This window comes from Oncorhynchus nerka, linkage group LG6, assembly GCF_034236695.1.
Source record: "Oncorhynchus nerka isolate Pitt River linkage group LG6, Oner_Uvic_2.0, whole genome shotgun sequence".
Taxonomy (NCBI): Eukaryota; Metazoa; Chordata; class Actinopteri; order Salmoniformes; family Salmonidae; genus Oncorhynchus; species Oncorhynchus nerka.
In genome coordinates this window covers 14,717,998-14,738,418 of record NC_088401.1, presented here as the reverse complement: position 1 = coordinate 14,738,418, position 20,421 = coordinate 14,717,998, and the positions used below count along the sequence as shown (strand labels likewise).

General features: G+C 48.2%; 1 protein-coding gene across 1 annotated transcript in view; it reads left to right on the top strand.

The window, feature by feature from the left end:
* Window positions 1–20,421, top strand: part of LOC135572049 (catenin delta-2-like) — a 368,899-nt gene that overhangs the window by 298,515 nt on the left and 49,963 nt on the right. Inside the window, exon 17 of the mRNA XM_065019050.1 lies at window positions 14,841–15,093. Coding sequence (XP_064875122.1) covers window positions 14,841–15,093 — 253 coding nt within the window. The remainder of the gene's footprint in view (window positions 1–14,840; window positions 15,094–20,421) is intronic.

Sequence of the window (20,421 nt, the reverse complement as noted above, 5' to 3'; positions counted from 1 at the left end):
TGGAACTGTCCTCTATACAACTCCCCCTGTGTCTTTAATGTGTGATCTAGTGGATCTGTCCTCTATACAACCCCCCTGTGTCTTTAATGTGTGATCTAGTGGATCTGTCCTCTATACAACCCCCTGTGTCTTTAATGTGTGATCTAGTGGATCTGTCCTCTATACAACCCCCTGTGTCTTTAATGTGTGATCTAGTGGATCTGTCCTCTATACAACCCCCCCCCCTGTGTCTTTAATGTGTGATCTAGTGGATCTGTCCTCTATACAACCCCCTGTGTCTTTAATGTGTGATCTAGTGGATCTGTCCTCTATACAACCCCCTGTGTCTTTCATGTGTGATCTAGTGGATCTGTCCTCTATACAACCCCCTGTGTCTTTAATGTGTGATCTAGTGGATCTGTCCTCTATACAACCCCTGTGTCTTTAATGTGTGATCTAGTGGATCTGTCCTCTATGCAACCCCCTGTGTCTTTAATGTGTGATCTAGTGGATCTGTCCTCTATACAACCCCTGTGTCTTTAATGTGTGATCTAGTGGATCTGGCCTCTATGCAACCCCTGTGTCTTTCATGTGTGATCTAGTGGATCTGTCCTCTATACAACCCCTGTGTCTTTAATGTGTGATCTAGTGGATCTGTCCTCTATGCAACCCCCTGTGTCTTTAATGTGTGATCTAGTGGAACTGTCCTCTATACAACCCCCTGTGTCTTTAATGTGTGATCTAGTGGATCTGTCCTCTATACAACCCCTGTGTCTTTCATGTGTGATCTAGTGGATCTGTCCTCTATACAACCCCTGTGTCTTTAATGTGTGATCTAGTGGATCTGTCCTCTATACAACCCCTGTGTCTTTAATGTGTGATCTAGTGGATCTGTCCTCTATACAACCCCTGTGTCTTTAATGTCTGATCTAGTGGATCTGTCGTCTATACAACCCCTGTGTCTTTAATGTGTGATCTAGTGGATCTGTCCTCTATACAACCCCTGTGTCTTTAATGTGTGATCTAGTGGATCTGTCCTCTATACAACCCCTGTGTCTTTCATGTGACATCTAGTGGATCTGTCCTCTATACAACCCCCTGTGTCTTTAATGTGTGATCTAGTGGATCTGTCCTCTATACAACCCCTGTGTCTTTAATGTGTGATCTAGTGGATCTGTCCTCTATACAACCCCTGTGTCTTTAATGTGTGATCTAGTGGATCTGTCCTCTATACAACCCCCTGTGTCTTTAATGTGTGATCTAGTGGATCTGTCCTCTATACAACCCCCTGTGTCTTTAATGTGTGATCTAGTGGATCTGTCCTCTATACAACCCCCTGTGTCTTTAATGTGTGATCTAGTGGATCTGTCCTCTATGCAACCCCCTGTGTCTTTAATGTGTGATCTAGTGGATCTGTCCTCTATACAACCCCTGTGTCTTTAATGTGTGATCTAGTGGATCTGTCCTCTATACAACCCCCTGTGTCTTTCATGTGTGATCTAGTGGATCTGTCCTCTATGCAACCCCCCCTGTGTCTTTAATGTGTGATCTAGTGGATCTGTCCTCTATACAACCCCCCGTGTCTTTAATGTGTGATCTAGTGGATCTGTCCTCTATACAACCCCCCTGTGTCTTTAATGTGTGATCTAGTGGATCTGTCCTCTATACAACCCCCTGTGTCTTTAATGTGTGATCTAGTGGATCTGTCCTCTATACAACCCCCTGTGTCTTTAATGTGTGATCTAGTGGATCTGTCCTCTATACAACCCCCTGTGTCTTTAATGTGTGATCTAGTGGATCTGTCCTCTATACAACCCCCCCTGTGTCTTTAATGTGTGATCTAGTGGATCTGTCCTCTATACAACCCCCTGTGTCTTTAATGTGTGATCTAGTGGATCTGTCCTCTATACAACCCCCTGTGTCTTTAATGTGTGATCTAGTGGATCTGTCCTCTATACAACCCCCTGTGTCTTTAATGTGTGATCTAGTGGATCTGTCCTCTATACAACCCCCTGTGTCTTTAATGTGTGATCTAGTGGATCTGTCCTCTATACAACCCCCTGTGTCTTTAATGTGTGATCTAGTGGATCTGTCCTCTATACAACCCCCCTGTGTCTTTAATGTGTGATCTAGTGGATCTGTCCTCTATACAACCCCTGTGTCTTTAATGTGTGATCTAGTGGATCTGTCCTCTATACAACCCCTGTGTCTTTAATGTGTGATCTAGTGGATCTGTCCTCTATACAACCCCTGTGTCTTTAATGTGTGATCTAGTGGATCTGTCCTCTATACAACCCCCTGTGTCTTTAATGTGTGATCTAGTGGATCTGTCCTCTATACAACCCCCTGTGTCTTTAATGTGTGATCTAGTGGATCTGTCCTCTATACAACCCCCTGTGTCTTTAATGTGTGATCTAGTGGATCTGTCCTCTATACAACCCCTGTGTCTTTAATGTGTGATCTAGTGGATCTGTCCTCTATGCAACCCCCTGTGTCTTTAATGTGTGATCTAGTGGATCTGTCCTCTATACAACCCCCTGTGTCTTTAATGTGTGATCTAGTGGATCTGTCCTCTATACAACCCCTGTGTCTTTCATGTGTGATCTAGTGGATCTGTCCTCTATACAACCCCTGTGTCTTTAATGTGATCTAGTGGATCTGTCCTCTATACAACCCCCTGTGTCTTTAATGTGTGATCTAGTGGATCTGTCCTCTATACAACCCCCTGTGTCTTTAATGTGTGATCTAGTGGATCTGTCGTCTATACAACCCCCTGTGTCTTTAATGTGTGATCTAGTGGATCTGTCCTCTATACAACCCCCTGTGTCTTTAATGTGTGATCTAGTGGATCTGTCCTCTATACAACCCCCTGTGTCTTTCATGTGACATCTAGTGGATCTGTCCTCTATACAACCCCCTGTGTCTTTAATGTGTGATCTAGTGGATCTGTCCTCTATACAACCCCCTGTGTCTTTAATGTGTGATCTAGTGGATCTGTCCTCTATACAACCCCCTGTGTCTTTAATGTGTGATCTAGTGGATCTGTCGTCTATACAACCCCCTGTGTCTTTAATGTGTGATCTAGTGGATCTGTCCTCTATGCAACCCCCTGTGTCTTTAATGTGTGATCTAGTGGATCTGTCCTCTATGCAACCCCCTGTGTCTTTCATGTGACATCTAGTGGATCTGTCCTCTATACAACCCCCTGTGTCTTTAATGTGTGATCTAGTGGATCTGTCCTCTATGCAACCCCCCCTGTGTCTTTAATGTGTGATCTAGTGGATCTGTCCTCTATGCAACCCCCTGTGTCTTTCATGTGTGATCTAGTGGATCTGTCCTCTATGCAACCCCCTGTGTCTTTAATGTGTGATCTAGTGGATCTGTCCTCTATGCAACCCCCTGTGTCTTTAATGTGTGATCTAGTGGATCTGTCCTCTATGCAACCCCCTGTGTCTTTCATGTGTGATCTAGTGGATCTGTCCTCTATACAACCCCCTGTGTCTTTCATGTGTGATCTAGTGGATCTGTCCTCTGTGCAACCCCTGTGTCTTTCATGTGTGATCTAGTGGATCTGTCCTCTATACAACCCCCTGTGTCTTTCATGTGTGATCTAGTGGATCTGTCCTCTATACAACCCCTGTGTCTTTAATGTGTGATCTAGTGGATCTGTCCTCTATGCAACCCCCCGTGTCTTTAATGTGTGATCTAGTGGATCTGTCCTCTATACAACCCCTGTGTCTTTAATGTGTGATCTAGTGGATCTGTCATCTATACAACCCCTGTGTCTTTAATGTGTGATCTAGTGGATCTGTCCTCTATGCAACCCCCTGTGTCTTTAATGTGTGATCTAGTGGATCTGTCCTCTATACAACCCCTGTGTCTTTAATGTGTGATCTAGTGGATCTGTCCTCTATGCAACCCCCTGTGTCTTTAATGTGTGATCTAGTGGATCTGTCCTCTATACAACCCCTGTGTCTTTAATGTGTGATCTAGTGGACCTGTCCTCTATGCAACCCCCTGTGTCTTTAATGTGTGATCTAGTGGATCTGTCCTCTATACAACCCCTGTGTCTTTAATGTGTGATCTAGTGGATCTGTCCTCTATGCAACCCCCTGTGTCTTTAATGTGTGATCTATAGATCTGTCCTCTATACAACCCCTGTGTCTTTAATGTGTGATCTAGTGGATCTGTCCTCTATACAACCCCTGTGTCTTTAATGTGTGATCTAGTGGATCTGTCCTCTATGCAACCCCCTGTGTCTTTAATGTGTGATCTAGTGGATCTGTCCTCTATACAACCCCTGTGTCTTTAATGTGTGATCTAGTGGATCTGTCCTCTATACAACCCCTGTGTCTTTCATGTGTGATCTAGTGGATCTGTCCTCTATACAACCCCTGTGTCTTTAATGTGTGATCTAGTGGATCTGTCCTCTATACAACCCCCTGTGTCTTTAATGTGTGATCTAGTGGATCTGTCCTCTATACAACCCCCTGTGTCTTTAATGTGTGATCTAGTGGATCTGTCGTCTATACAACCCCCTGTGTCTTTAATGTGTGATCTAGTGGATCTGTCCTCTATACAACCCCCTGTGTCTTTAATGTGTGATCTAGTGGATCTGTCCTCTATACAACCCCCTGTGTCTTTCATGTGACATCTAGTGGATCTGTCCTCTATACAACCCCTGTGTCTTTAATGTGATCTAGTGGATCTGTCCTCTATACAACCCCTGTGTCTTTAATGTGTGATCTAGTGGATCTGTCCTCTATACAACCCCCTGTGTCTTTAATGTGTGATCTAGTGGATCTGTCGTCTATACAACCCCCTGTGTCTTTAATGTGTGATCTAGTGGATCTGTCCTCTATGCAACCCCCTGTGTCTTTAATGTGTGATCTAGTGGATCTGTCCTCTATGCAACCCCCTGTGTCTTTCATGTGACATCTAGTGGATCTGTCCTCTATACAACCCCCTGTGTCTTTAATGTGTGATCTAGTGGATCTGTCCTCTATGCAACCCCCCCTGTGTCTTTAATGTGTGATCTAGTGGATCTGTCCTCTATGCAACCCCCCCCCCTGTGTCTTTCATGTGTGATCTAGTGGATCTGTCCTCTATGCAACCCCCCCTGTGTCTTTAATGTGTGATCTAGTGGATCTGTCCTCTATGCAACCCCCCCTGTGTCTTTAATGTGTGATCTAGTGGATCTGTCCTCTATGCAACCCCCTGTGTCTTTCATGTGTGATCTAGTGGATCTGTCCTCTATACAACCCCCCCTGTGTCTTTCATGTGTGATCTAGTGGATCTGTCCTCTGTGCAACCCCCTGTGTCTTTCATGTGTGATCTAGTGGATCTGTCCTCTATACAACCCCCCCTGTGTCTTTCATGTGTGATCTAGTGGATCTGTCCTCTATACAACCCCTGTGTCTTTAATGTGATCTAGTGGATCTGTCCTCTATGCAACCCCCCGTGTCTTTAATGTGTGATCTAGTGGATCTGTCCTCTATACAACCCCTGTGTCTTTAATGTGTGATCTAGTGGATCTGTCATCTATACAACCCCTGTGTCTTTAATGTGTGATCTAGTGGATCTGTCCTCTATGCAACCCCCTGTGTCTTTAATGTGTGATCTAGTGGATCTGTCCTCTATACAACCCCTGTGTCTTTAATGTGTGATCTAGTGGATCTGTCCTCTATGCAACCCCCCTGTGTCTTTAATGTGTGATCTAGTGGATCTGTCCTCTATACAACCCCTGTGTCTTTAATGTGTGATCTAGTGGACCTGTCCTCTATGCAACCCCCTGTGTCTTTAATGTGTGATCTAGTGGATCTGTCCTCTATACAACCCCTGTGTCTTTAATGTGTGATCTAGTGGATCTGTCCTCTATGCAACCCCCTGTGTCTTTAATGTGTGATCTATAGATCTGTCCTCTATACAACCCCTGTGTCTTTAATGTGATCTAGTGGATCTGTCCTCTATACAACCCCTGTGTCTTTAATGTGTGATCTAGTGGACCTGTCCTCTATGCAACCCCCTGTGTCTTTAATGTGTGATCTAGTGGATCTGTCCTCTATACAACCCCCTGTGTCTTTAATGTGTGATCTAGTGGATCTGTCCTCTATGCAACCCCCCCTGTGTCTTTAATGTGTGATCTAGTGGATCTGTCCTCTATACAACCCCCTGTGTCTTTAATGTGTGATCTAGTGGATCTGTCCTCTATACAACCCCCTGTGTCTTTAATGTGTGATCTAGTGGATCTGTCCTCTATACAACCCCCTGTGTCTTTAATGTGTGATCTAGTGGATCTGTCCTCTATACAACCCCCTGTGTCTTTCATGTGTGATCTAGTGGATCTGTCCTCTATGCAACCCCCTGTGTCTTTAATGTGTGATCTAGTGGATCTGTCCTCTATGCAACCCCCTGTGTCTTTAATGTGTGATCTAGTGGATCTGTCCTCTATACAACCCCTGTGTCTTTAATGTGTGATCTAGTGGATCTGTCCTCTATACAACCCCCTGTGTCTTTCATGTGTGATCTAGTGGATCTGTCCTCTATGCAACCCCCCCTGTGTCTTTAATGTGTGATCTAGTGGATCTGTCCTCTATACAACCCCCTGTGTCTTTAATGTGTGATCTAGTGGATCTGTCCTCTATACAACCCCCCCTGTGTCTTTAATGTGTGATCTAGTGGATCTGTCCTCTATACAACCCCCTGTGTCTTTAATGTGTGATCTAGTGGATCTGTCCTCTATGCAACCCCCCCTGTGTCTTTCATGTGTGATCTAGTGGATCTGTCCTCTATGCAACCCCCTGTGTCTTTAATGTGTGATCTAGTGGATATGTCCTCTATACAACCCCTTGTGTCTTTAATGTGTGATCTATAGATATGTCCTCTATACAACCCCCTGTGTCTTTAATGTGTGATCTAGTGGATCTGTCCTCTATACAACCCCCTGTGTCTTTAATGTGTGATCTATAGATCTGTCCTCTATGCAACCCCCTGTGTCTTTAATGTGTGATCTATAGATCTGTCCTCTATGCAACCCCCTGTGTCTTTAATGTGTGATCTAGTGGATCTGTCCTCTATACAACCCCCTGTGTCTTTCATGTGTGATCTAGTGGATCTGTCCTCTATGCAACCCCCTGTGTCTTTAATGTGTGATCTAGTGGATCTGTCCTCTATGCAACCCCCTGTGTCTTTAATGTGTGATCTAGTGGATCTGTCCTCTATACAACCCCTGTGTCTTTAATGTGTGATCTAGTGGATCTGTCCTCTATACAACCCCCTGTGTCTTTCATGTGTGATCTAGTGGATCTGTCCTCTATGCAACCCCCCCTGTGTCTTTAATGTGTGATCTAGTGGATCTGTCCTCTATACAACCCCCTGTGTCTTTAATGTGTGATCTAGTGGATCTGTCCTCTATACAACCCCCCCTGTGTCTTTAATGTGTGATCTAGTGGATCTGTCCTCTATACAACCCCCTGTGTCTTTAATGTGTGATCTAGTGGATCTGTCCTCTATGCAACCCCCCCTGTGTCTTTCATGTGTGATCTAGTGGATCTGTCCTCTATGCAACCCCCTGTGTCTTTAATGTGTGATCTAGTGGATATGTCCTCTATACAACCCCTTGTGTCTTTAATGTGTGATCTATAGATCTGTCCTCTATACAACCCCCCCTGTGTATTTCATGTGTGCACGTGCGTGTGTACAGGTGTTTGTGAGTGTGCTTCTCTTTTCTGTCACCCAGCCACATCAAAGCCTCAGAGAGCAGGATGTTACAGGTGTGAAATGCTGCATTCACTGAAACTACTATCTCTAATAGGTAGAGTAGAAACGTGGCCCTTTCCAATTTACCTTCATTTTCTAACCTCTTTGAAACAGCTTTTTTTATTTTTTTATCTTTGTCTGAAGGCTTGTCTCTTTTTTCAATGTCCGTTTCTCCTAAAGAAGGAGAATTCCCTCATTGCTGGACGGTTGGGTGATTTCTGGTGGTGTATTTAGCTGGCCAATGGTCATCTTTCACAGAGTGACATTTGCATACCTGAGGCACTGACATCATTCATAATAGGTCCGTTCTGAACTGTATGAGTCTATACATAAATATCATTAGGTTCCCTATTGCTGGGTCCTATGTTGAGTTGACTTACCTGATTGCTTGTGATCTGGTGCCCCCTTTGGCTGATAAGGCATACAGCACTTTATTAGTAGTTATATATTTTTTTTATTTAACTAGGTATGTCAGTTAAGAACAAATTCTTATTTACAATGATGGCCTACCCCAGACAAGCCCGGGCAACGCTGGGCCAATTGTGCGCCGCCCAATGACGGCTGGATGTGATACAGCCTGGATTTGAACCATGAACTATAGTAATGCCTCTTGCACTGAGAGCCATGGGCCTTAGACCTTTCTTCCTTCTTGTAAGTCTTTCCCCTCTCCTGCTCTCCCCCTCTCCCCCTCTCCACCTCTCCACCTCTCCCCCTCTCCCCTTTTCCCCCTCTCCTGCTCTCCCCCTCTCCCCTTTTCCCTTTCTCCCTCTCTCCCCCTCTCCCTTTTCCCTCTCTCCCTCTCTCCCCCTCTCCCCTTTTCCCCCTCTCCCCCTCTCCCCTTTTCCCTCTCTCCCTCTCCCCCTCCCCTTTTCCCCCTCTCCCCCTCTCCCCTTTTCCCCCTCTCCCCCTCTCCCCCCTCTCCCCCTCTCCCCTTTTCCCCCTCTCCCCCTCTCCCCTTTCCCCCTCTCCCCCTCTCCCCTTTTCCCCCTCTCCCCCTCTCCCCTTTTCCCCCTCTCCCCTCTCCCTTTTCCCCCTCTCCCCTTTTCCCCCTCTCCCCTCTCCCCTTTTTCCCCCTCTCCCCTTTTCCCCCTCTCCCCTCTCCCCTTTTCCCCCTCTCCCCCTCTCCCCTTTTCCCCCTCTCCCCTTTTCCCCCTCTCCCCCTCTCCCCTTTTCCCCCTCCCCCTCTCCCCCTCTCCCCTTTTCCCCCTCTCCCCCTCCCCTTTTCCCCCTCTCCCCCTCTCCCCCTCCCCCTTTTCCCCCTCTCCCCCTCCCCCTCCTGCTCTCCCTCTCTCCCCCTCTCCCCCTCTCCCCTTTTCCCCCTCTCCCCCTCTCCCCCTCTCCCCTTTTCCCCCTCTCCCCTCTCCTGCTCTCCCTCTCTCTCCTTCCTCCCTCCCTTCCTTTGTTCAAGTTATCATTGATGATCATACATGGTTGCTCAGGTGAAAGTGAAGGTCTTAACAGAGAAACTGTTTATGTGTTGTGCCTAGACATTCCACTGGGGCAATTATAGTCAATTTCCTTTCAATAACACTCTCTATTCTCTGTCAGTAAACAATCAAAGCACACACACACACACACACACACACACACACACACACACACACACACACACACACAGAGAGAGACACACGCATACAAACAGAGACACACATACAAGCACATACACATATACACACACACACTAATTGTTGAGTATAATTGCCATACTTTAAATCAAATCACTCATTATTGACTTGATTAAGTATTTTCTTCTGTTGGAGTCAGGAGACAGGATGTAATCAGAGACTAGAGAAGGAGTCTAACCACTGTGGCATTTGTGTGTGTGTGTGTGTGTGTGTGTGTGTGTGTGTGTGTGTGTGTGTGTGTGTGTGTGTGTGTGTGTGTGTGTGTGTGTGTGTGTGTGTGTGTGTGTGTGTGTGTGTGTGTGTGTGTGTGTGTGTGTGTGTGTGTGTGTGTGTGTGTGTGTGTGTGTGTGTGTGTGTGTGTGTGTGTGTGTGTGTGTGTGTGTGTGTGTGTGTGTGCGTGCGTGTATGTGTGCACTTGCGATTACCAGGTGTGGTTTCAACACTGGCTGTTAGATGTAATCTTGGTCTGCAGAGTGAAGCAGCAGCAGTTGAATTAAGTCATTTCTGATTGCATTCATTTCATCATACTGTTACATGCCCTGATTATCTAAAGCCACCCCTGCAGTCATACGCATGAACACACACACACACACACACACACACACACATACACACACAGAGGGATATTTATTGTTTTGTAATGCTCTGCCCAACTGGAGCTCGTTTTACTGTCAGTGTAATACATGTATCTCTCTCTCTCATCCCACTGTCCCACTGTCCATCCTGTCCCAAAGTCCCTCCTGTCCCACTATCCCTCCTGTCCCTCTGTCCCTCCTGTCCCTCCTGTCCCTCTGTCCCTCCTGTCCCTCCTGTTCTCCTGTCCCTCCTGTCCCTCCTGTTCTCCTGTCCCTCCTGTTCTCCTGTCCCTCCTGTCCCTCCTGTTCTCCTGTTCTCCTGTCCCTCCTGTTCTCCTGTCCCTCCTGTTCTCCTGTTTCTCCTGTCCCTCCTGTCCCTCCTGTCCCTCTTTCCCTCCTGCCCCTCCTGCCACTCCTGTCCCTCCAGTCCCTCTGTCCCTCCTGCCCCTCCTGTTCTCCTGTCCCTCCTGTTCTCCTGTCCCACCCTGTTGTCCTGTCCCTCCTGTCCCTCCTATCCCTCCTGTCCCTCTTTCCCTCCTGCCCCTCCTGTCCCTCCTGTCCCTCTGTCCCACTGTCCCTCCTGTCCCTCCTGTTCTCCTGTCCCTCCTGTTCTCCTGTCCCTCCTGTTCTCCTGTCCCTCCTGTCCCTCCTGTTCTCCTGTCGCTCCTGTCTCTTCTGTCCCTCCTGTCCCTCCTCCCTCCTGTTCTCCTGTCGCTTCTGTTCTCCTGTCCCTCCTGTTCTCCTGTCCCTCTGTCCCGCCTGTCCCTCTGCCCCTTCTGTCCCTCCTTATCTCCTGTCCCTCCTGTACTCCTGTCCCTGCTGTCCCTCCTGTACTCCTGTCCCTCCTGTCCCTGCTGTCCCTCCTGTACTCCTGTCCCTCCTGTTCTCCTGTCCCTCCTGTCCCTCCTGTTCTCCTGTCTCTCCTGTCCCTCCTGCCCCTCCTGTTCTCCTGTCCCTCCTGTCCCTCCTGTTCTCCTGTCTCTCCTGTCCCTCCTGTACCTCCTGTCCCTCCTGTCCCACTGTCCCACTGTCTCTCTTGTCCCACTGTCCCTCCTGTCATTCCTGTCCCACTGTCCATCCTGTCCCACTTTCCCTACTGTCCCTCCTGTCCCACTGTTCCTCCTGTCCCTCCTGTCCCTCCAGTCCCACTGTCCCACTGTCCCTCCTGTCCCACTGTCCCTCCTGTCCCACTGTAACTCCTGTCCCACTGCCCCTCCTGTTCTCCTGTCTCACTGTCCCTCCTGTCCCTCCTGTCCCTACTGTCCTTCCTGTCCCACTTTCCCTCCTGTCCCTCCTGTCCCACTGTCACTCCTGTGCCACTGCCCCTCCTGTTCTCCTGTCTCACTGTCCCTCCTGTCCCTCCTGTCCCACTGTCCCTCCTGTCCCTCCTGTCCCACTGTCCCACTGTCCCTCCTGTCCCACTGTCCCACTGTCCCTCCTGTCCCTCCTGTCCCACTGTCCCTCCTGTCCCACTGTCCCTCCTGTTCTCCTGTCCCCCTGTCCCTCCTGTCCCTCCTGTCCCACTGTCCCTTCTGTCCCACTGTCCCTCCTGTTCTCCTGTCTCACTGTCCCTCCTGTCCCTCCTGTCCCACTATTCCTCCTGTCCCACTGTCCCACTATCCTTCCTGTTTCTCCTGTCCCTCCTGTCCCACTGTCCCTCCTGTACATCCTGTCCCTCCTGTCCCTCCTGTCCTTCCTGTCCCACTGTCTCTCCTGTTCCACTGTCCCTCCTGTCCAACTGTCCATCCTGTCCCACTTTCCCTCCTGTCCCTCCTGTCCCACTGTCCCACTGTCTCTCCTGTTCCACTGTCCCTCCTGTCCAACTGTCCATCCTGTCCCACTTTCCCTCCTGTACCTCCTGTCCCACTGTCCCTCCTGTCCCTCATGTCCCTCCTGTCCCACTGTCCCTCCTGTCCCACTGTCCCTCCTGTCTCTCCTGTCCCACTGGCCCTCCTGTCCATCCTGTCCTTCCTGTCCCTCCTGTCTCTCCTGTCCCACTGTCCCTCCTGTCCCTCCTGTCCCTCCTGTCCCACTGTCCCTCCTGTCCTTCCTGTCCCTCCTCCTGTTCCTCCTGTGCCTCCTGTCTCTCCTGTCCCTCCTGTCTCTCTTGTCCCACTGTCTCTCCTGTCCCTACTGTCCATCCTGTCCCTCCTGTCCCACTGTCCCTCCTGTCCTTCCTGTCCCTCCTGTGCCTCCTGTCTCTCCTGTCCCTCTGTCCTTCCTGTCCCACTGTCCCTCCTGTCTCTCCTGTCCCACTGGCCCTCCTGTCCATCCTGTCCTTCCTGTCCCTCCTGTCTCTCCTGTCCCACTGTCCCTCCTGTCCTTCCTGTCCCTCCTGTTCCTCCTGTGCCTCCTGTTCCTCCTGTCCCTCCTGTCTCTCCTGTCCCTCCTGTCTCTCCTGCCCCACTGTCTCTCCTGTCCCTACTGTCCATCCTGTCCCTCCTGTCCCACTGTCCCTCCTGTCCTTCCTGTCCCTCCTGTGCCTCCTGTCTCTCCTGTCCCTCCTGTCTCTCCTGTCCCACTGTCCCTCCTGTCCCTCCTGTGCCTCCTGTCTCTCCTGTCTCTCCTGTCCCTCCTGTCTCTCCTGTCCCACTGTCCCTCCTGTCCCTACTGTCCATCCTGTCCCACTGTCCCACTGCTGAGAGATAAGGTATAATCTTTGGGTTCTAGTCCTGTCCTGCTGAGAGATAGGTATATTATATGGTTTCTAGTCCTGTCCTGCTGAGAGATAAGGTATATTATCTGGTTTCTAGTCCTGTCCTGCTGAGAGATAAGGTATATAATCTGGGTTCTAGTCCTGTCCTGCTGAGAGATAAGGTATATTATCTGATTGCTAGTCCTGTCCTGCTGAGAGATAAGGTATATTATCTGGGTTCTAGTCCTGTCCTGCTGAGAGATAAGGTATATAATCTGGGTTCTAGTCCTGTCCTGCTGAGAGATAAGGTATATTATCTGGGTTCTAGTCCTGTCCTGCTGAGAGATAAGGTATATAATCTGGGTTCTAGTCATGTCCTGCTGAGAGATAAGGTATAATCTTTGGGTTCTAGTCCTGTCCTGCTGAGAGATAAGGTATATTATCTGGGTTCTAGTCCTGTCCTGCTGAGAGATAAGGTATATTATCTGGTTTCTAGTCCTGTCCTGCTGAGATAAGGTATATTATCTGGTTTCTAGTCCTGTCCTGCTGAGAGATAAGGTATATTATCTGGTTTCTAGTCCTGTCCTGCTGAGAGATAAGGTATATAATCTGGGTTCTAGTCCTGTCCTGCTGAGAGATAAGGTATATTATCTGGGTTCTAGTCCTGTCCTGCTGAGAGATAAGGTATATTATCTGGGTTCTAGTCCTGTCCTGCTGAGAGATAAGGTATATTATCTGGGTTCTAGTCCTGTCCTGCTGAGAGATAAGGTATATTATCTGAGTTCTAGTCCTGTCCTGCTGAGAGATAAGGTATATTATCTGGGTTCTAGTCCTGTCCTGCTGAGAGATAAGGTATATTATCTGGGTTCTAGTCCTGTCCTGCTGAGAGATAAGGTATATTATCTGGGTTCTAGTCCTGTCCTGCTGAGTGATAAGGTATATTATCTGGTTTCTAGTCCTGTCCTGCTGAGAGATAAGGTATATTATCTGGTTTCTAGTCCTGTCCTGCTGAGAGATAAGGTATATTATCTGGGTTCTAGTCCACCAGTGAGACATTGACAGGTGTCTTAATTGCTCCTTCTTCAATGAACCTATTGACTTCCATTTTCCTGTGTAGGTAACCATCGACTCACTTGGACAAATTACATTTCAATAGAGAAAAGGATTCAATCTGAAAGAGCAGCTCTTCACCAGTGTGTCATGTTAATCATTCAGAGTCATCATCAGTCAAAGATGTCCGCCTCCTAGATGTGTGTCAATGTTGACATTTTGTGAAATGATAATGTGTTGCCAATTGAGCATGAAAGACTCCCAAAGAGGGTGTAGGCTAATGTGTAGGGAAGACTTATTGTTCCCTCCTTCCATCCTTCCCTCTATCCGGCTTTTACTCATTCTGATTACTCTCTTTTCTGTTAATGTCAGATTCTTCCCTTAATTTCCTCTCGTCCACGTCAATCTTTTCTTCCAAATACCAGATGAGTCAGAGTGTATTGACTTCAGCACAGAGCTGCTCCACAGACAGACTGAGGACAGACAGACCACGCTGAGAGAGACTGAGGACAGAGAGGCCATGCTGAGAGAGACTGAGGACAGACAGACCATGCTGAGAGAGACTGAGGACAGACAGACCACGCTGAGAGAGACTGAGGACAGACAGACCACGCTGAGAGAGACTGAGGACAGACAGACAACGCTGAGAGAGACTGAGGACAGACAGACCACGCTGAGAGAGACTGAGGAAAGACAGACCACGCTGAGAGAGACTGAGGACAGACAGACCACGCTGAGAGAGACTGAGGACAGACAGACCACGCTGAGAGAGACTGAGGACAGACAGACCACGCTGAGAGAGACTGAGGACAGACAGGCCACCCTGAGAGAGACTGAGGACAGACAGGCCACGCTGAGACAGACTGAGGACAGACAGGCCATGCTGAGAGAGAGTGAAGACAGAGAGGCCACGCTGAGAGAGACTGAGGACAGACAGGCTTGAGGATTTAGAAAGATTTTTGCCCTTGAATGCAGTGCCAGAAAATGTCTGAAACAATCAGTGAGGAAGTGTGGTACTGCTTTGTAAGGTTTGATTGTTAGAGGATGATACTGGTGAATGGGGCTGTATTTCCATCAAAGACAGGAGATGAGGAGGGGAACAAGGAGATTGATGTTTTTTGAATCAATGAGGATTGTCTTTAAATAAAAAAAACACACCACACACACATTCAGAATTCTAACCCAAGCCATATCTCTTTTGTTCCCCTCTCCTCACAGGTAAATACGCCATGCGTGACCTTGTCCACCGGTTACCGGGCAGCAGCAATAGCAGTACTGGGGGCAGCGGTGGGACTAACTGCGGTTCCGCGGGTCCACTAGCACCCAGTAAGACCATGTCAGACGATACGGTTACGGCTATCTGCTGCGCTCTGCATGAGGTCATCACTAAGAACATGGAGAACGCCAAAGCACTGAGAGACGCCGGTGGGATAGAGAAGCTCATCGGCATCGCTCGCAGCAAAGGAGACAAGTAAGGAAACTACACACACACGCATTGCAGGATGATCCGAGGATGACTGTGGTTTGGGGCCTAACTCCTCAAGCTTTTCCCCCAGTGACTAGAAACAGGAAGTTAGTTACATGGTGAAAACAGTATTTCATGACTGTGAATCTATGAGCTCAGTGGAGCGTACTGACAGAGCCTAGCACTGACTCTACCAGAATAGAACCCCTGTCGCTATGGGAGACCGAGCAGGGTTTTCTAAAGAGCCTTGGCAACCAGAAGGTCACGGTTTCTATGACACCAAACCATGGTCAGGAAGATCATTGCGAAGGGTTTGTGTGTTGATGTATAACTATGGAGTTCACTGCAGTCCGTTCTGGGCAGAATGTTAGTTTCATGTAACGGTGAGTGATATTGCTCTGTGTAGACATTGATACAGACTCAGGCATGTTTTCATTCCACCCAATAGTCCCTGGTTAATCTTCTGTGGTTAGGAACTGTGTCCATCCCCCAGCAGGACATGATTGGCATAGAATAAAAATACAATTCTAGTTATATGTTCAGTTTAGCTGTAACGTTGTCGGGAGAAGGAGAAGACCAAGGTGGTTCTCAATCAGAGACAACGAAATATAAAACATAGAAAAAAAACATAGAATGTCCACCCCAACTCACGCCTTGACCAAACCAAAATAGAGACATAAAAAAAGGAACTAAGGTCAGAACGTGACATTAGCTATGCTTTGACCTATACAAGCAATGATTACTTTAGGCATCACACTTCTATTCATGACTCGTTTATTCAGTTTAACAATATGCACCCGGTATTTTACAAAAAATACACATTCAAATGACAGCATACAGACGAACACAAACATCCACAACATCACTCCTGCCCGGACCCACCTGCTCACACCCCCATCTCCAGACCCACCTGCTCACACCCCCATCTCCAGACCCACCTGCTCACACCCCCATCTCCAGACCCACCTGCTCACACCCATCTCCAGACCCACCTGCTCACAACCCCATCTCCAGACCCACCTGCTCACACCCCCATCTCCAGACCCACCTGCTCACACCCCCATCTCCAGACCCACCTGCTCAGACCCCCATCTCCAGACCCACCTGCTCACACCCCCATCTCCAGACCCACCTGCTCACACCCCCATCTCCAGACCCACCTGCTCACACCCCCATCTCCAGACCCACCTGCTCACACCCCCATCTCCAGACCCACCTGCTCACAACCCCATCTCCAGACCCACCTGCTCACACCCCCATCTCCAGACTCACCTGCTCACACCCCCCATCTCCAGACCCACCTGCTCACACCCCATCTCCAGACCCACCTGCTCACACCCCCATCTCCAGACCCACCTGCTCACACCCCCATCTCCAGACCCACCTGCTCACACCCCCATCTCCAGACCCACCTGCTCACACCCCCATCTCCAGACCCACCTGCTCACACCCCATCTCCAGACCCACCTGCTCACACCCCCATCTCCAGACCCACCTGCTCACACCCCCATCTCCAGACTCACCTGCTCACACCCCCATCTCCAGACCCACCTGCTCACACCCCCATCTCCAGACCCACCTGCTCACACCCCCATCTCCAGACCCACCTGCTCACACCCCCATCTCCAGACCCACCTGCTCACACCCCATCTCCAGACCCACCTGCTCACACCCCATCTCCAGACCCACCTGCTCACACCCCCATCTCCAGACCCACCTGCTCACACCCCCATCTCCAGACTCTCCTGCTCACACCCCCATCTCCAGACCCACCTGCTCACACCCCCATCTCCAGACCCACCTGCTCACACCCCCATCTCCAGACCCACCTGCTCACACCCCATCTCCAGACCCACCTGCTCACACCCCCATCTCCAGACCCACCTGCTCACACCCCATCTCCAGACCCACCTGCTTACACCCCCATCTCCAGACCCACCTGCTCACACCCCCATCTCCAGACCCACCTGCTCACACCCCCATCTCCAGACCCACCTGCTCACACCCCCATCTCCAGACCCACCTGCTCACACCCCCATCTCCAGACCCACCTGCTCACACCCCCATCTCCAGACCCACCTGCTCACACCCCCATCTCCAGACCCACCTGCTCACACCCCCATCTCCAGACCCACCTGCTCAGACCCCCATCTCCAGACCCACCTGCTCACACCCCCATCTCCAGACCCACCTGCTCACACCCCCATCTCCAGACCCACCTGCTCACACCCCCATCTCCAGACCCACCTGCTCACACCCCCATCTCCAGACCCACCTGCTCACACCCCCATCTCCAGACCCACCTGCTCACACCCCCATCTCCAGACCCACCTGCTCACACCCCCATCTCCAGACCCACCTGCTCACACCCCCATCTCCAGACCCACCTGCTCACACCCCCATCTCCAGACCCACCTGCTCAGACCCCCATCTCCAGACCCACCTGCTCACACCCCCATCTCCAGACCCACCTGCTCACACCCCCATCTCCAGCGACCTTATCACACTCTGCCACATAGCCTCAAACTACACCATTTTGTTTCTCTCTGTCGCCCACGCACTTTCCACCTTTAGATAATAAAGCATTTGACTTTTCCATTGTGTTAACGATGGAGGATTGGTTGATATTCCGTTTTTTAAGAATAGGTTTTTTTCAAGATGATTGAGTAGAAAGGTGCCCAACCCATTGAATATCTCACTACACCCTCATATTCCATGTCTTGAAATATGCAGACAGATGGATTAAAAGTATGTTTACATTGTAATACTTCTGACAGCCAACTTTCAAACTCCGCTCATAACTTTTGGACCTTATATCAATCCCAAAAGGTATGGATTATTGAATCATTGTTAGTTTTACACTTAAAACTTCTTCAGGATCGGTGTTCAGCTAGCGGGACAACTTCTGGTGAAACTGGAGGGCGCGCAATTCAAATAAATAATTATAAATATTATGGATGTTAACATTTAGGTACATATAAGTATCTTATATCAGCTGAAAGCTTAAATTCTTGTTAATCAAACTGCACTGTCCGATTTACAGTAGCTATTACAGCGAAAACATGTCATGAGATTGTTTGAGGACGGAGCCTCACATCAAAATATTTTTCCTCCGGCACAGGTTTCATAAATTCCCAAATTTCTCCGGCATAGGTTTCATAAATATTCACTTACTTTTTGAAAATATTCCTCTGATTTGTCATCCAAAGGGTCCCAGCTATAACATGTGGTGTTGTTTTGTTAGATAAAATCCTTCTTTATATCCCATCCATTTGAGTAATCCACTCATTCAACTTGAAGAGAAAGGAATCCAAAAATGTACCCCTAAACTTTGATTCAACAAGTCAAAATACGTTTCTATTCACTCCTCCTTTCTTACGGAAGGATGTTCAATAGGTAACTGATTTTAGCAGGTGTGTAATTTGTGTCAATGCAAATAGTCCGGGTAGCCATCTGGTTAGCTGTTCAGGAGTCGTATGGCTTGGGAGTAGAAGCTGTTAAGAAGCCTTTTGGATCTAGACTTGGCGCTCCGGGTAGCGCTTGCCGTGCGGTAGCAGAGAGAACACTCTATGACTTGGGTGACTGGAGTCTTTGGCAATTTTTAGGACCTTCCTCTGACACCGCCTGGTATAGAGGTCCTGAGTGGCAGGAATCTTGGCCCAGTAATGTACTTTTGTAATGAATGTGTTCGGTGATGTAATTGGTATTACCGAGAATAAATGTACAACTTTGGGAGCCGTGGCATTCTGAAGAGGTTTATTCTACCAGGAAGATTTATGGGAAGATTGTTCCATTTGATTGGATTTGATTTCATATTTAATGTTATCGTTATACAGTGCCTTCTGAAAATATTCAGACCCCTTGACTTTTTCCACATTTTGTTACGTTACAGCCTTATTCTAAAGTGGAATAAATATATATTTTTCCTAATCAATCTACACACAATACCCCATAATGATGTAGAAAAAAAACAGGTTTTTAGAAATTGTGGAACATGTATTAAAAAATAAAAAACTGAAATATCACATTTAAATAAGTATTCAGACTTTTTACTCAGAACTTTTTCTCAGTACAGAGCTTTTATTCAGTACTCAATACTTGGTCTCCCAAGTGGCGCAGCGGTCGAAGGCATTGCATCTCAGTTTTTGAGGCATCACTATAGACACCCTGGTTCGATTCCATGGAGCACAATTGGCCCAGCGTCGTCTGGGTTTGAGTGGTGTAGACCGTCATTGTAAATAAAAATGTGGTCTTAAGCCTAGTAAAATAAAGGTTTTAAAAAAACAATTAAACCTTTGTTGAAGCACCTTTGGCAGTGATTAGAGCCTTGAGTCTTCTTGGGTATGATGCTACAAGCTTGACACACCTGTATTTGGGGAGTTTCTCCCATTATTTTCTGCAGATCCTCTCAAGCTCTGTCAGGTTGGATGGGGGGTGTCGCTGCACAGCTATTTTCAGGTCTCTCCAGATATGTTAGATTGGGTTCAAGTCCGGGCTCTGGCCGGTAGGAATGGTATTGGCCAGGTGATGAGCAGTCCCTGGTTTCCTTGTGTCGTGAGACTTGGAATTCAGGCCAAATAGTTCAATCTCATTAGACTAGAGTATCTTGTTTCTTGTTGTCTGAGAGTCCTTTAGGTGCCATTTGACAAACTCCAAGCTGGCTGTCGTGTGCCTTCTGTCTGGCCACTCTACCATAAATGCCTCAATGGTGGAGTGCTGCGGAGATGGTTGTCCTTCTGGAAGGTTCTCCCATCTCCACAGAGGAACTCTGGAGCTCTGTCAGAGTGACCATCGGGTTCTTACTCACCCCCGTGACCAAGGCGCTTCTCCCCAGATTGCTCAGTTTGGCCGGGTGGCCAGCTCTAGGAAGAGTCTTGGTTGTTCCAAACTTCTTCCATTTAACAATGATGGAGGCCACTGTGTTCTTGGGGACCTTAAATGCTGCAGAAATGTTTTGGTACCCTTCCCCAGATCTGTGCCTCAACACAATCTCTGAGCTCTTCAGAGAATTCCTTTGACCTCATGGCTTGGTTTTTGCTCTGACAACTGTGGGACCTGTGTGTGCCTTTCCAAGTCATGTCCAATCAATTGAATTTACCATAGGTGGACTCCTATCAAGTTTATCTTTTAAAATGATCACTGGTTTCGTGTGTATTAGTTTTTGTGAAAGCTGTGAGATGTTTGCCAGGTTTATTTGCCAATAAAAAGTATTATTTGAGGTTAACCTGTAACGTAAACTAACTCACTTTTGTACATTGTGCTGGTCCGTACAATTGACCTTATTTTAGCACCCCAAAAAATGTAGTACTTCCAGATCAACTGTAATGTCAATAC